This window comes from Centrocercus urophasianus, unplaced genomic scaffold (genome assembly GCF_019232065.1).
Source record: "Centrocercus urophasianus isolate 14NV4802_14NV808 unplaced genomic scaffold, USGS_Curo_1.0 seq_40, whole genome shotgun sequence".
Taxonomy (NCBI): domain Eukaryota; kingdom Metazoa; phylum Chordata; class Aves; order Galliformes; family Phasianidae; genus Centrocercus; species Centrocercus urophasianus.
In genome coordinates, this window is record NW_024884978.1 from 2045779 (window position 1) to 2062124 (window position 16346).

Sequence of the window (16346 nt, forward strand, 5' to 3'; positions counted from 1 at the left end):
CAAAGATACCATGACATCCTAAGCATACGGTTATGAAGGAAAAGTTCAAAACTCCATTTTAAACCACTTATGAGGGGATTTACCAAGATTCTGCCTAATGTTCAGCTGACGCATTGTCAAAAAACATTCATCACAAACCTTTTGAAGTTTAGCTCCCCCCATCGTTATTAAAACTGGAACTGCAAAGTTTGTTATCAGCCTCAGAGCACACAGAAAATACTTCAGGTACTTTTCATGTCAACCTTTCAGTCTGATTTGGAGACTATTAACCAAAAGGAAGTGCTCCCAATCAGGTCACTGCCTGACGAACGGCAGCGTGGAACAGGCAGAGCTGCACCTCGCTGAGCCCCCAGCAATTCTCATCTCATTTGCTTTTTATTAAAAACTCTGCAATACAAGGCAATGGCACAGAGACCACGCACTGAGCAAGTTTCCTGGGAAGACCTGATGTCGGCTTCTGCGTTTTCAGGCAACTCTTTGATTCTTTGATGGTGTGTCATAAGAATGTCCAAAATGTCACATTGGTGGAGATGCTCCGCTAATGAAAAATTGCTATTGTGCATACAAACGGACAAGTAAAACATCTGGTTTTGCTGCTCGCTCCGTTCTTACCAACAGCTCCACAAAAACAAACATCAGGGGATCGAGCAGAATTTCCTGAACATCTGACTCCCAATAAAGCGTATTTATCAATCAGCAGCTGAACAGGGCAATCTCCTCCCCGCCGGGCGCTCCGTTCCCAACCCCGTTTATCACCAAACTGCCACTTTAAGTGAGTGTCCTGAAATGTTACACCTGGAGACACAACTGGGGTCCCAGCGGACCCCTGGTGTTCTACAAAGGTCTCCTTCCAAACACATTCCTTGTCCCCCATGCACAAAAACCTGCTAACGTAAACACTGGTAACGGGCTTTGCAAAACATTCTGCTATGCTCTCTTAAAAAGCAAATATGAAAGGCTCGGTTATTTCCAATCAACGGGCTAATCTGATTCCCGGCACGAACAAAAGAAAGCTATTCATGTTGTGCAATGAACTACCAGGCTGCCTGATACTGCTGGAATTCTCCCCGCTATGGAAAACTATACACATCCCCGTATATGCTCACACGCAGAAGAAACCTAATAATGTCTTTACATCCTTCAAAGTAACCTTAATCAAAAATATTAACTCACCAAGCAAAGCGCTGCTTTGTGAACAGAGCAGGAGCCGGCCTGACGCCTGCATGCCTGCACACCCCATGCAGACAAGGTGGGAAAGGCAGCATCTTCTCAGATTATGTCTCTAATTCAAAAACTGGAAGTTTCTGACAAGGGAGGACATACCCTCGGAACTTGGAAATTCCTTCATTCCAAGTCTTGAAAAGTTATGAATGACCTCCATCCCAATTACACTTGCAACAAGACATGACAGTGCAATTGCTCACATTTAAATGTATGAGGGAAAACTGAGCATTTCTGAAGCTGGATGGTTGTTTTTTTATTCTTGTTGAGATGAAGCTCATTTACTTAAAAAGAAAAAATGAAAAAGAACATCCTCTGCAGCTGGTCAAACAGATTACGAAACTCTAATCTCACCAGCCTGAGGAAAACAAAAACTGCTTTTCAAGTATTTATTTTACAGAGGGCTGACTTTATACTTTTAAAAGATGCATTAGTAGAACAGATCAGAACATCCCAGAATGTTTCTGATCTCGTTAATCATGCAATGTTATGACAGAGATGCGTGCTGTCATAATACCAATGATTCTAAACATCTTGAAAATCCTTTACACTCATCTTTCTTCCAAAGAATCAGACAGGGGTTAGATCTATCCCAGTTTCTTTGCAAGTTTTTCGTTCTCCATTTTAGAGCTCTGGAATACTTGTACTAAATATTTTAGATAGAAAAACACATATGCACATAGCAAAGAACAAGGCCAGGCTCTACAACCCATTCAAATGTTTCTGCTAGCTTTCTATTCAAAGTGTTTGACTCTGTCTCTTGCTTAAAACTCCTTTCTGGGAGCACCTACAACTCTACTTCTTTAGCTCTAAAATCATCTTTTTTGTTGAACTGGAATCACCAATAAAAAAATAAAGCATGAGGGCAGCTTAAACTCATTGGCTGTGCTTCCCTTAAAAGCAGTTCCTTGTCAGAGCTGTTTGGTCTGCAAGAAAATGTGCAGAACGCACTGTGGGCAGAGCAGACCCCTGGGCAGGAAGCTCTGCTGCAGCACTTAGAGCAGGACCCTGCAATCGATGCTTTGATGCTGATAATTTCACTGCTACCAGTGACAAATTAGATGCAATTTATACACGAGTAAACTTGGAAGAGGGTGAGAAAGGGAAAAGACACACCACAGCTATTTTTGACTTCAAGACATGCTCTTTGTTGAATGTCCAGAACTCTTATTGCAGTCATGACAAGGAAGATCTGATTTCTAGGGAGTTTTGATTTAGCTTCTTTTTCTTGTTTAAGTCTTTGATCATTATCACACCTGCAGGACACTTCACTCATCACCCAGAAAGCTCTGAACAAGGACAATATCCCAAGCCAGTCTTCTCCTGGTTTTAGAAATGCTTCTGTACAGGTAGGGAATGCTGCAGGAGCTCGGACGGCTGAGCGATGCTCCATCAGTGCAGGGCGAGAGCTGCCAAGCCTGCTTGGCAAGCCTACAAGCAAGGCAGGCTCTTTTCATTTTTCCATATTTTCTTTATGTGTAAGTAGTTCCAAATATTCTTATATAGATGACATTTTTAAAATGCAAAAGCATTAAAAATAACAGAAAACAGATAAAGTTCTGAAGCAGCACCGGTTTCTCATTTTGCTGTTACATACTAACGTCTCTCATTAGACCTGCATAGCAGAGCGAGCACAGCTTTCCAGCTACCTCAGGCACACTCAGAAAACTATTCCTTATCACACATGAGACATAAACTGTGAGGAAAACAACGCAGGACGTGGCATGAAAGAACTAAGAATTCCGATACTGTTGAAGTTGCATCCATCTTGATGCAGCTTTGGGATCTGATAAGGAGGCAGCAATAAGCTTGTCCTCTGCAGAGGAGGAGGCATGACAGCCTTCACACATACTGAGGGAGGCTGGATTATTAGACGCAGGTGCTGGCAAATGAGTTCACAGCAGTGCCAAACCTGGCTTGGAAGCACATTTGATGTGGCTCAGGATGGAGAGGAGACCTGGTAGAGCATAGGAGAAAGGAAAAGGCACTATACACAGCATAAGCATCTGAAGGCAGACAGATGCCTTCTAAAATAAATCATTATTAAATAAATCATAGTCAAAATACGTTTTTTAGATTTCTCCTCCAAGCTACCTGCAGAAGTTTGTCTTGGTCTGCAGGTATCTCGCATTTGGTAGCCCAAATTTTTCTTTATACAGTTTCATGTAGCCACTCCCATGTTTTCTGTGAGTAAACAAACTCCCTTTTCACGTTCAGCTTTCTCCCGTCTGTACTCCCAAGCTCTCTCCCACAGCAAGCTGGGAGTGGAGCAGCAGTGCCGGGTGCAGGACAGGTGCCCATGGGCATCCTTCTGCCCAACAAGCACATCCTCTCTGTGCCTCCTCCATTTTAGGCTCTGCTGGTGGAAAGGATGGGGAGTGAGAAGGGAATCACACAGATAACAGCAGTAAGAGGGTCGAGATGGAACACTGAAGACTACTTATGGGCACTCAGTGATGTAGAAAGTAGACAAGGCCTTCAGTTTTGATTCACAAATGACCTGAACGTGGCCGAAGATGCTTTCTTCCCTTTCTACATAGCAGGAGTTATTTCTTCCTGATGTTCTAAAGAGAGATCAAATCCGGTGTGAAACTGAGCTGTGACTGTATGGAAGAACTCAAAAAACCAGCACTGAACGTTTTATCTTCTAAGGCTGACATGGACAAGTTTTGAAACGTAGATCTCATGCCATGCTGGGCCAGGAAAACGGCACATTCAGGGGATAGGCTTCCAGCACAAAACTACTCACAAGGAGATGTGATGTGGGGCTGTCTTCACCTGCCAACAGAGCTGGCAGAAAACTAAACAGGTTCTGGAGAAGAGCTGCTGCTGGAGGCAAAGGAGGAGCCACTACAAGAGTTGCCCTGACCTGTGAGGAACTGGCCTTTTTGCTTTGAACTTCAGCAAATCTTAATGAATCCTTCATAATTGGCAATCTGCTATTTTCACTGAGGATATAGCTCTCTTGAGGTGCCAAATGGAGGAGACACATTAGAAATTCAAATTTGGAGTTCTCACGATTGGTTGGCCAACGTTCACGAAGGCAGTTCCAGCAGGTACCTTTACCACTACTATTGTTTGGTTCCATTAATGGATTAGATCATTCACAAACACTGCCAGTGCTGAACAGTTTGGTTTTCAGTTTGGTAATCATTAACACACTGACAGATGAAGTTATTGACTTTAGTGCCATGAAAACCTGAACTAAAAGTAAGCAGAAACAGCTTTAGTAACAGAAGTAGTTAAAAAGTGGTTGTGTCAGAGGACTGTGGCTTTTGTTGCGCTTGACGAATCTCTGCTTTACTCCTCTTCCAATCCTTTCTTATCTGGCAGTTGCACAGGGAACTTTTGCCAAGAAGCTCATTGAGAGTCCTACAGCTTATCCTGCAAGCAATACTCATTCCATATGCTTGAGAATAAACTTAATAGACCCCTGAAGGAGAAAACAGGTGAGTTCTTTAAGCTTTGTGAGGTGGTTTTCTCAGTGGAGGACCAAAGGTGTTTGGAAGAGGTCAAAGACACAAGTCTAGAGACGAGTTTATGAAGAAGCTTCAGCCTTGAAGTTCCCAGTCTTCTCTGCAAGCTTCAGCATCAAGCCTACAGCCTCCTTCAAGCATGTTTGCAAGGGTTAACAAATAAAATACCGCACTGAATTCTATTAATCAATGAAGAGAATGAGCACAATGTAGGCAGTGCATGAAGCAGGGACAATACTGCACTCCTAGGGAAGGATCCCAGACCCCAGTGCACGATGGAGCACGTGCTCTAAGTGCAGAATCCACATGCAAAAGGCTCAAAGAAGAATGAAGAATATTTTCAATGAAACTAACTGTTTTGCCTTATGTTCTCGTACACTATACAAAGACATTGAGGCAGTCTGTTTGAACTGCAGGGCAACAAGGTGAACCAGGCCTAAATGAAAGTGTTTACTGTACAAATTTTGATGAGAAAGAAGGCAAAATTTGATACACAGAAATAGAATTTTATTCAGTTTTGGGGCTCTAGTGCTATTTTGGCTGCCAATTGCACAAAAAATTTCCACTGAAGGACAAGTCAAATTTCCTTTAGGACGAAGGCATCCAAAAACTTATTGAAGTTGTTATACTAGTGCCTATGCATTCTTTAAGCAGATGAACGGCTTCATTTTGAATCCATGTCAAACCACAAGAACTGGCTGATAATAACATTCAATTAAAATGATCTGCATTTTTTTCCTTTTTCCAGAAGAAAATTGGCTGGCTGCTCGAGTGTGCATTTCTACCAGGGCACAAAAGAGTGACTGATACAAGAAGGAAATGAGATAGGATTATATCTAGGATCAGAAGGGTCAAGTTTGGTGACAGTATTTTTAGGTTTAACTTCTTCACACAAATTCGTGAGATGAAAAAGCCATTTCTGCTCAGCTGGGAACTGTGAGAAAGTCAGAGCCAGAACTTGCAAATATAGAAGCCATGCTAATTAGACAGATGTTTTTAAAACCCCCAAACTTCACTCCCAATGCATATTTGTAGCTTTTGATGTCCTCGGTGCTGCTTCACATCATGCGGGGCTGACTGAGAAGAGCAGAAGCTGCTCCCCTGCTAGGCTGTCTGGGTGAGTTTTGCCATCTGATCTACTGAATACACAGATAAAAGTCCTCGCCCACTTTTTTCTTTTTCAAGCACAGTACTGTAACTTGGAAAGTTCCTTTCTTCTCGACTCCACTGATGCAAGACAGTGGCAGAAATATGGCAGCTTTGGCTGCTTTCCTTTAGTCTTCCTTTGTAATAATCCTTTACTGCTAAGGAAGCCAGGTATTTTCATTTGTAGGAAAAATATCACTTTCTAGAAGATGCACTATTTTCCAAAAATGGTGAGAGTGCTACTGACCCCTCGATTCCACTGCTGCCCTGCCCCTAAACACAGGCACTTATCGCACACAGCCTCAGATTCACCAGGTTTCTCTTGTAACTTTTAAGAAAGGCTCAACTACTGTGCAAAAAGTTGATAAGTTTAACAGGCACGTTGCTATTTTCCTGTGATCTGCCACTCTAAAGTGTTTGCAAGTCATTTTTTAAAAATATGCTGATATGTGATCTGCTAAAGTTACAGAGCTGCATGTAAAAGTGGAGAGCCAGCAGAAAATTTTCAGTGGAATCTGAAGATCTCTAAAGTCAATAATAATTTTGGCAAGAAGATTTTAACGTATAAGGCTGAAATCCTCGGTGGCTCTTCTCCTGCTGATATCCCTGGAGCAGCTAGCGCCACAATTAGCACAGAAATGATAGCAAACTATATTAGAACACACAGTTTTGCAAAAAAAAAAAAAAAAAAAAAAAAAAGAAAAAAAGAAAAAAAAAGTTTACACAAATACTAGAAATCGTGTCGGCATGCTTGAATAAGCTAATGCAATCTGCTGCTATTTTATCTCACTCCTGGGATCAGCCACACCAAAAGAGAGATATCTTAGGGAAATACAGGCTGATAAGTAGACTGGGTCCAGATCTCTATTTGCCAAACCCTGCAATGCATGTTACTGTGCCAGGTTTTAAAACCTTTACTACAGAGTAATAAATGTTTGTGGACTATGGAAGGTTTGCTTTGAAGATGCTATTTTCCCCAGCAATCTTTTGTTGGTTGAATATATAGTTCACACATATTGTGTTTCCACCTACATGGCTGGAGAAGCCCTGCAGTCAAGGCTGTTCCAGGAGCAGGGAAGGAGGCTGCGTTCCAGGAACTCACTGGAACTGGAACAAAGAACAGCCTTTGGAAAGTCTACACAGTCCTATGCACAGACTGCTTTGCAGATGCCCTGTGTTTGGAGGACGTTAGACACTTGTTTGTATCTTTATCTTCTTTATTTTTCCTCTCAGTAAAGTCCCAGGGATTTGAGCATGGGCTCTTCTCCCACGCAGCGTGCCCCATAACTTTGGACCTCTCCCCAGCTCTGCCTCTCTAAGCTCCGCTCTCTCCTCCTCATAAAAGTCCCTCTGCTTTTTGGAGAGTAAAGCATCTTTGAAAAGCAATAGCACAATAAACTGCAACTGTCCAGACAGCCTCAAAAAAGCTCATTTCCAATTTCTTATACTGCAGAGAAAAACCTTGTCTGCTCACCTTCATTACCAGCATAGGCTCACGTTGTCCGTATTTAATGCTCATCATTAAGAGTGCTTTCTCTGCATCCTTCTAATGGACAGGGACCCCACTCATGTTTTAACTCCAGTTCTGGCAGTTAAAAGCAGTGATTTTATGGGTTGTTTTGTAATCTTTTTTTGGCATTTTTCCAATGAATTTCCAGAAATTACAGTAGTGTACCTTGCTAGAAGAAACCGATAGCTTCACTACATGAGATTTCATATTGTATCATGCATTTATGGCATCTTTAATTCTGTAATTTGGGGACTGACAGATGAAATGTGACCTCCCTTTAGGGCTGAGAAAGAACAAAGAGCATTCAGGCAGCAAAGTTTCTTCTGCAGGGAAAGAAAAACACTGAGCACAACAATGAAAACGTAGGAAAAATCCAAACTTCTAAACCTGCCCACCAGAATTGGACTGCAGTTCAGAGACAAGGCAAGCACTGGTTCTAGGCTTTTATAAAACCTGTAAGTATGATTTTGCTGTTGGCCATGGTAAGTTCTTCAATGTGTTGAGACATGAAAAGTGGAGAAAAATGCCAGAGTGCAAAGCTTGCTGCAAGAAAAAAAGATGACTCAATTCTTTGTCTCACAAAGCATGTCAAAGATATTATAAAGTACTTGCAGATGCTCAGCCACTCAGCTTGCCTGATTGGCTAAACATCTGAAACCCTGTAATTTTGAAGAGAAGGTACTGCGCCTCATACAATGAAACAATTTGTGGCAGCAGAAAAACAGATATGAATATGAAAAGGAGAGAGGGCTTTTCAAAATGTTGGTTGCTATTAATAGCTGATTAACCATAACACAAAATAAGCCTTTTTTTATTACCATCACCATTCACGATTGTGTTGATACAGCCTTTTTAAAGACAGCCATGTAAGGGAATCACGAGACAGAATGTAAACAACAGCCAACAAGCTTGGGGCAAAACCCTCATTTCTCTTGCAGAATAAATTTGGGTCAAACTAATGTTCACATCAACAAAGACCGGAAAGCAGGTACTTCTGAGCTTTGACCCCATGTAAAAGAGAAACCTAAAGCATAAACACCCTGCAGATTTCATTTGCCAACCTGTTTGGAAGGCACGAGTTCCTCTGCTGATCCAATGGGGTACAGGAAATTAAGAGCAAGATAATGTTATTTGCACGGTAAATTTTCACGACTGCTTCACAACGCTAAGGTACAAAAACTTCTATGCTGGCGCCTTGTAATTCCCCACTAATAAAGACACTGCAGAATTATGACTATCATTACGGACTAAAGCCAGCAACAAAGAAGAAGAGACCCATGAAGAATGACTAAATGTATTTAACATCAAGATAGTCCCTTAAAACTCTTTATTTCACCACACCAAATGGTTTAGGATGCGAATGCTTTGCCACAAAGGCAATTAGGGGGGTTTGAGACCCCTCTGGAGAACTTGGTGACAAACACATCACTGAAGATCTCCAATGACTGGCAGAATTTGGCATGTCTGTGGTCACGGAACCATCCCAAATTGCAATGCATGTTCTGACCAGATGTCTTATAAGACACGAGCCAGTGTCAGTTTCAACAGTGAAACGCTCATCTCCTTTTCACAGGCATTGATATGCTAAAAAAATCATAGAAGATAAACATTACAATAAGATTTACTAAAAAATAATGCATCCTACTGGCTAAAGTTCTCTGAGCAGTTATTCAACAGCAGCCTACATGATAAAAGCTACCATCCATGTGCAAGGTGGCGAAGAGAGCAAGTCAAGACTCACTGACAGAAAGTCACTGAAATAATATTCCCTCACTTCAGCCTAAGTTTTAGGTTCTAGCTGTTAGCCTGCCGGGCTTTCTTTTCCTATTAATGCTCCCAGTGCTATCAGTTACACATGGCCAGAGCTTTCTGAGCAGCTAGTTAGTACAGTCCTGCTGTACACACAAAGAAAATGCTGAACATGTAAATTGTTCCCCCTTTATTTGCCACAGATTGGAAACTTGTCAGAAGCTTTAACAAAAAAGTAAAGAACGGAACTGGCTGGGCTCTCAAAGGGGTCTGACCAGACTGCAAGTGTGCTGTTAGATGTGGTCTCACAATGGGCTCCCTCACTGCCAAGAACCACTCCAACCACGCAGCACTGCAGTTCTGTTACTGCTTGGACCCTAACCCAACCCTAACCTTGTTACTGCTTGGATCCTGAAGCTCCGTGCAGAAGGGATGGATGCACCCCTGAGCAGAGCTCAGGAGCTGGAGGTAATTTCCAGCTCTGCCACAAACCCAGACAGAGTGAAGGCTCTGCACTGTGCTGTCTCATTTCTAAGGCAGAACCAAAAATGCTTCTTTTCTGTACAGTACTCCAGGTCTATTTACATTGCACGCTCTCTGATGCATCTTCTCCCTTCGGAAGCATTAATAAGACATCTAGAACACTGACTGTTAGCTTTGCCTGGAACTTTAAAATCTAGAAACTGTAATTTTTCTTATTAAGAACATCATTGGGAAATACAAAGTAATTCCAGTGTTCCAAAAGGTACTTTGAGGACAACAGGCTAAACATTTCTGCAGGACTCCCATCACTCAGCTCATGTTCCCACAGTTCTGACATGCTTTTTCTTTTAACACCAAATATTATTTGTAATTACAAGTGGAATTTGCTAATAAACATGGCTGATATTAAAATGTAACTAAAAGGAGTTTATTCACAACATTTTTAAAAACATCGTTTCTCTCCTATACTGCATTTAGAGGGATTTGCAATCACCTCCAGTATATTTTGACAACTACTTTTTGGAAACAAAGATATCAGGTGCCCTTGAAGAAATGTTCCGAATGCTTTAAACAACCCAAGGCTTAAAATTATTTGCTTTACTTTTAGCTGGAACCAAAGGCGAAAGGGAAGGGGGATTACCAAGCGGGGTGCCTGATACAGGGGCAGTGACAGCAGAGTATTTCCTGATATTTGCACTCAGAAATGTCACCGTGTTGATAAAGCCTCAGCCAAGCGTTTGCACAGAGGAAATTATTTTCTTGCTCCAAGATAGGGCAGCATCTAACACAATAAAGTGATGCTGTTGAGAGTGCTCAGTGCCCACGTTAGTCTGGACAAGTTCAAACCAGAAGTTTTCTCCTTTGTGCTTCTATGGCTATAAGTCACACTTCTGATTTTTTTCCCCTCGACATTTTAAAACATAACGAAGGAAAACAACTGTTTCAAACTTCTTCACATAAAGAAGAACATTATTGTATGACATTCTTTCCTAGAAATCTTTTAAGTTCTATTTATTAACGGAATTAATCTGATCGTGATTTGGCTGATACACAAAGTGTTGAAATACATCATCTTCAAAACATGTTTTGCTAATGAAATTTTGGTGTTAATTCAGGGGACATAACAGAATTCTAGAATCAGTAATAAGAGCCAAATAACAAATGTGGTTCTTCTGGCAAAAAAGCATCATTCTCTTCCCTTTCTGTTGTGGCTTTGTCGCTGCATGCTCTCCATCATCCATTTCTTTCCACAATCTGCTTTTTGATGTGGAGTCCACACTTGGCCATCTAATTCTGCATTAAAACATTCTGACTGTTTTGCAGCTCTGCAGCATTTTCAATCCCAGAATCCAAAAGAATTTCACCAAAAAAAAAAAAAGAAAAAAAAAAGAGGGTAGGGTTTCACAAATCACCTCCAGGTATCTCTACAATGCAATCAGCTGCACGCTAGAGCTGAATCCAGGCAGTAACCACTGCTAACAGCACCAGAACAGTTAGGTTAACGTTCTGACCATTTGACAGTGCTGAGCTCTGGGTTGCTGTGGCTAGATTGCTATCAGAATGTAAGACAGCTAGTTTAAATTTAGCCTTAATAAGTTTACACAGCACTTACACCACCAACAGAACTCCTGCATAGACATTCTCAAGAGCTGAGCATCAAATCCCTGCATAAAGCATCACAAACAGGTTAACACACACTACAACTTATGAAGCTTTTCCAACCATCTGCAGGGCATTAATATAATTGTGCTCTCAACTAATCCTGCGATCTAAACCAGTGGTTCCTAATCTTTGAAGTGTAAGCACATGAGGGGAGCAGCATGGCACCGAGACCAGGTGAGCATTGCTGGCTTTGCCCCGTGCCAGGCCTGCTGCAGAGTCGTGTGCTGTGCTGCAAGGAGTGCAAGCCCTGGAAAGTTCAAAGGCAAGAGATCTGCACAGCACGGAGCCGTGCTCCATCCCCTGTGCCAGCGCTGTCGTAACCCCTGCAGGCTCACATTCAGCAGCAGAAGCAGGCAGCAATAGCAGTCACCTCATTGCTCAGCGCTGTGTCAGATCACTGCAACTTGGATGCTTGCTGCTGGATGTTGCAATTTGGTGGTATCCGAAGTGGATACCTCCTGAGCCACAAGAAAGGAAGTTCACCAGCCAAGCTTTTACCCTGACTGTATGACTCTGAGAGCACGAAGCTTGGCTTGCCCTAGGCCAGACAAATCACAGTGCAATACAGAATGCCAAGTACTTTAAGCATGTCTCAAACTGACCCAAATTGAGGCCATCTGAAGACTAAAAGTGTTGCTCAGATTGGGTTTTTAGGTTGTCAAAAGAAGCAAAATGTTTTTAAGTTTCTTTTATTCTTTTTTTGCTAATGCTTAAGATGCTATTAAGAAAAATCAAGACCAAGGAGATGGATAAAATCATGAAATAATAAGGACTTAGAAAACTAGAAAAGAGTCAGGAATTTGCATTAACATCAAAATCATGTACGATGGCATCCACATCTGGATATCACTTTACTGACTAAACGTGGAACTTCTCTGAGAGCCAGTTGGTTTCTGTAAAAATATATTTCTCCCTTTGAAAAGAATAATAAGTGGAAGGCCGTACAGGAAGTCACCCAATACCATATAAAGTACCTCGCAATCCGTTCCTCAGTGCTGGCTTAAACCAATGTTATATTTAGCAATTGCCTGTTTTTCAGCAATAGTCTTTTCAATAGCTTGAATCAAGTCCTCTGTAAGGCTTATAACATATTAAGAATTGCTTTGTCTTTAAAATGTTTCTTCAATCAACTCTCATGGTCTTCAGCTTACCCTGGGATGGATTCCTTTCCCTATCCACGGTACATCTAGGATTCCACTTCACCAGGAACAGTTTTTTTGCCCCAGGCTAATATAAAGCAAAGTATTTCTGCATATGCTTGTCTAGAAAATATGTGTGGTTCTTAAAAATACAAAGTGATTGAATATTAAAAACATCTCTTTACTCTTGTACAAGTATATGCAGCAGTTCATCTTCCTAAGAATTTTCTGCTCAGATATCTGGCTTTCAGTTCATTTCTAATAAATCAGTGGTTTCAAAGGAAGATTTTTTTCAAGTACAACCTTAATGATACTGAACAAAAGTTCCAGATCTCCAAGTATAACATCTCCTGCAATTTCTTCCCCATGTTGACCAAATCTTAGAAAACACGGCACCAGGGCCAAAAATTCACCAGGACATTGCTCAGAAACACCGTGCACAATTCCCCTTTGGTCTGTATGTATTCCATTATATTCTGAGTCATGATGTCCAAATTAAGTCTGTAATGGCAGAAAACACATTTACATGGAGAAGGATTTCATAGAATCCATAACCATTAGTGTTCAAAAGCTGCTGTTACTAACAGCTGAATTGCTTCCAGTAAAAGTAACTCTCGTGAATCTGTAAATCCAATAGTAGCACATGCACCAGGTGAGAAGAAAAGAAGCTGCCAAGCAGTCTCAAACATGTTTTACAAAGCTATAACTTCTGGAGGTAGAATGCATGACAACTGGTGAATCTCAGTGTATTCCTGACTGGAATACAATGGAATACTGGAAGGATGCTCCACTGTCACAGTGCTTTTGGACACCCAGTTGGCCCCTGGAACGCTGGGGAACTAATAATGTATGCTCATAAGTGGGATCATCCCAACTGTACTCCAAAATAATGGGACTTAACAGTATCCTATTTGCAGATCCCAAAGAAAATAAAACCGACCTCCGTTGATCCAACTTGGATAAAAAATTACAACCAACGTTTATATCTGTAAACCTTTGACAGAATAGACTAACGAATGATCAGAAAGAAAATTCTGCTCCTCAAGAAACACACACAAATGAAGAGAAGAACATCATTAAGTAGTTCATGGCAAAAGGAGAAAAAGCACTCTCCAAATAATGAAATAGTAATGTCAACCTAATTTCATCATGCAAACCACTCAAATTTAGAAGACAACATGAATTGTAGCCTACGTGAACACCAGACAGTTCCAACATGTAAAACTGCCACCATTTCTTTTCAGCACAACAAGTCAGAAAAACTATAGGAGTTTTTCATGAGTTTTCATGAGGTTTTTCATGAGTTCCCAGATTTAACAGCATCATTCTTTGTTTGGCACTGGAAAACGCCCTTACTAAGAAAAAAAGCATTTTCTCCTTCTACACCATTTTTAATGAAGTGCTTTAGCTGTCAAGCCCAACAGATTACAGCTGTTCAAAGAATCTTCCTTTGCTCTTTACTACTCTGAGAGGAAAGACATTTAAAAAGAGTCCTCTGCAGCTGATTGGAGGCAAGGTGTGTGAACAGCAAGGAACACAGTCCGGACACTCACACCAGCAGACTCTTAATGCTTCCTTAAAGAAGCTTACAATGGGCCAGAGAATGCAACTCTGATACAAAACAAAATATGGAGAAATTCAAAGATAATAATAACAAACTTGATTCCCCTCATAGTACTAAAAACATGCTTTCCTCCATTGTATCCTCAATCACAAACGCTGCCATCTCCTTGTGAAAACCAAATGGAAGCTGCTGTGATGCACCATCTGAACGTGCTGAAACCTGTTACAGTACCTGAGTTAACATTAGGAGAAAAGGAGAGCTTCAAGCTTTTGACTGGATGGGTTAGACTTGCCAAACCCCAACTTCTGACCAAAGCCCAGTGAATGGAATTGGTGAGTGGCGTGTTAGCAGGAACGATTCCTGCGTTCATCTGCCCACTGCAGAACAGTGCAGTTAATTACACCAACCCAGCTAGTGGCATCAGTGACTAACATCCCAGATTACCTTGATTGCTCTGTTATTATCTGTAATCAGCTGCTGCTTCTTATCTTCAAACTGTTGTACAACTTCCTGGAGCCGCTGTTCTGCAGCGAGCTGCTGCTGGCTGTTCTCTTCTGTCAGAGAGGAAATGGTTGTCTTAAGTTCAGCTATGATCTAAAAAGAAAACAGCATGCTAAATCTCTCTTCAGTAACAGGCATGTACTTGGCATGTTTTTATGCTTGGTAAGAGCATGGCATTGGCATATTGCTGCACAAACCAAATATTCTCAATTAACACATTGCACACTGGCAAGCAGGAAATGTCATACAAAGAAAAGGAAGATAGCGAGGCTACAAATAACAAAACCTGCTGAACACAAAGTATTTGGAAGAGTTTTCCACTATGACATTCTAAAATATTTACTCGTGAGAACAAAGCACATCTGTGATCTTCAAAATATAGGAAGTTTGCAGGTTTCCACTGCCCTGAAATGAGTGTGGAAAATTTGCAGGAAGATACCTGTGTACATTTCCTACAGTTACACCTTCCAGCTCCACTGAGCCCACGTTCACCTATTGGGATGAAATGCTGAACTTCAGAGCAGCTGAAAGGAATGCACTCTGCTCGGCAGTGCAGCAGGACCTGATTGAACACCCAGGACCTTGCAGTACTCTGCTTATATGATTCACTCCCTATCTGTTGAAATGTAATTGTTGCACTATTTTCCTTTTTTAAATCACCGTGGAAAGTCGTAACTACATCAGATCCTTCAGGCTTATTTACAGAATGTTATGCTGACAGGGAAGTCATCACTGCACCACATGGGACAGCCACTGACTTTAATGTACATATCCAGACTCAAGGTTCAACTGCTGGAGATGAGAACAACTCCAACACAGGCAGCCAGGGAGGGGATAGCGGGGCGCTGCGATGTGTTTGCAATGCTCCTCATCATCACAGAGCACTGAACTACACTTGGGCCATCATTATTTTGGAAGAAAAAAGCTGCTGCAAAACAACTGCTAATGGGATGGATCTGATGCAAGAAGTAATATTCTACAAATGATGGTTTTAGAACCACCAGGGAAAAGGAAAAGGACTTAAAAGTTCACTCTAATTTATTTCTCTATGTCTTACTGGTCCTGAAGATCCTACAGAGCAAAGCAGATCCTGAGTAAAAATGGATATTTCCTAGATTTGTGTATATTTTGTTTTGTCACTTAAAAAAAAAAAAAAAAAGATAAAATAACCCATTAATATAACAGAAGTGAAATTTAAAGTTTTTACTGGGCTGGCATAGGAATTCTAAAACACATGCTAGGGAATTTCAGCATGAATTGATGGAGAAAGATCTGCTTTATGCAGTACTTTTCAGAGAAAAAAATCTGTTTACTTTGCATAAACTTCAGAGGAAATTTCTTGAAATATCTCCTCTCTGTGGGTGTTAAAAGTGAATGCTCCAAGAGGCCACAGAGCATGAGATTAGACGGATGTTGTCAGCAACGTGACCACAAGAAAAGTTGCAATTGACCCATTATTAATACTGAGCAAGAAAAAGACTATGCTCAAGAAACACAAGGGATTTGATTCAAACCCACAAAAGTAAAGAAATTCAGACATTAGGGTAAAATGTCTTCATTGTGCCAAATAGCCCTGACATATGATGTATGTGTTGTGTCTGCCCCAGAAAGCACAGAGGAATGCCAGGTCTGGTTGCTGGGTCCATCTCTCCCCAATAAAGAGAACAGTGTGTGTTAGCTACAGCAATGCCTACCTTAAAAAAAACACATCTCCAAGTTTTTCCATTTTGAGACTATTCTACAGGCCAATAAATTTCAGTCTGACAAAATTTATTACGACATTTAGACTAGATATTTATGGCTTTGCACTGTGCTACATAGGTGTTCCCACTGTAACAATTAAAGCCATTTCTCTTTCCCCTTGTTTAAAAATTGAGAAATGCTGGGATTAGTCC

General features: G+C 41.2%; 1 protein-coding gene across 2 annotated transcripts in view; it reads right to left on the minus strand.

Annotated features, from left to right (window-relative positions):
- Nucleotides 1-16346, minus strand: part of CEP112 (centrosomal protein 112) — a 139114-nt gene that overhangs the window by 21986 nt on the left and 100782 nt on the right. For both annotated transcript variants that reach the window (XM_042832958.1, XM_042832959.1), the window contains one exon: nt 14395-14544. In XM_042832958.1, the coding sequence (XP_042688892.1) occupies nt 14395-14544 (150 nt within the window). The remainder of the gene's footprint in view (nt 1-14394; nt 14545-16346) is intronic.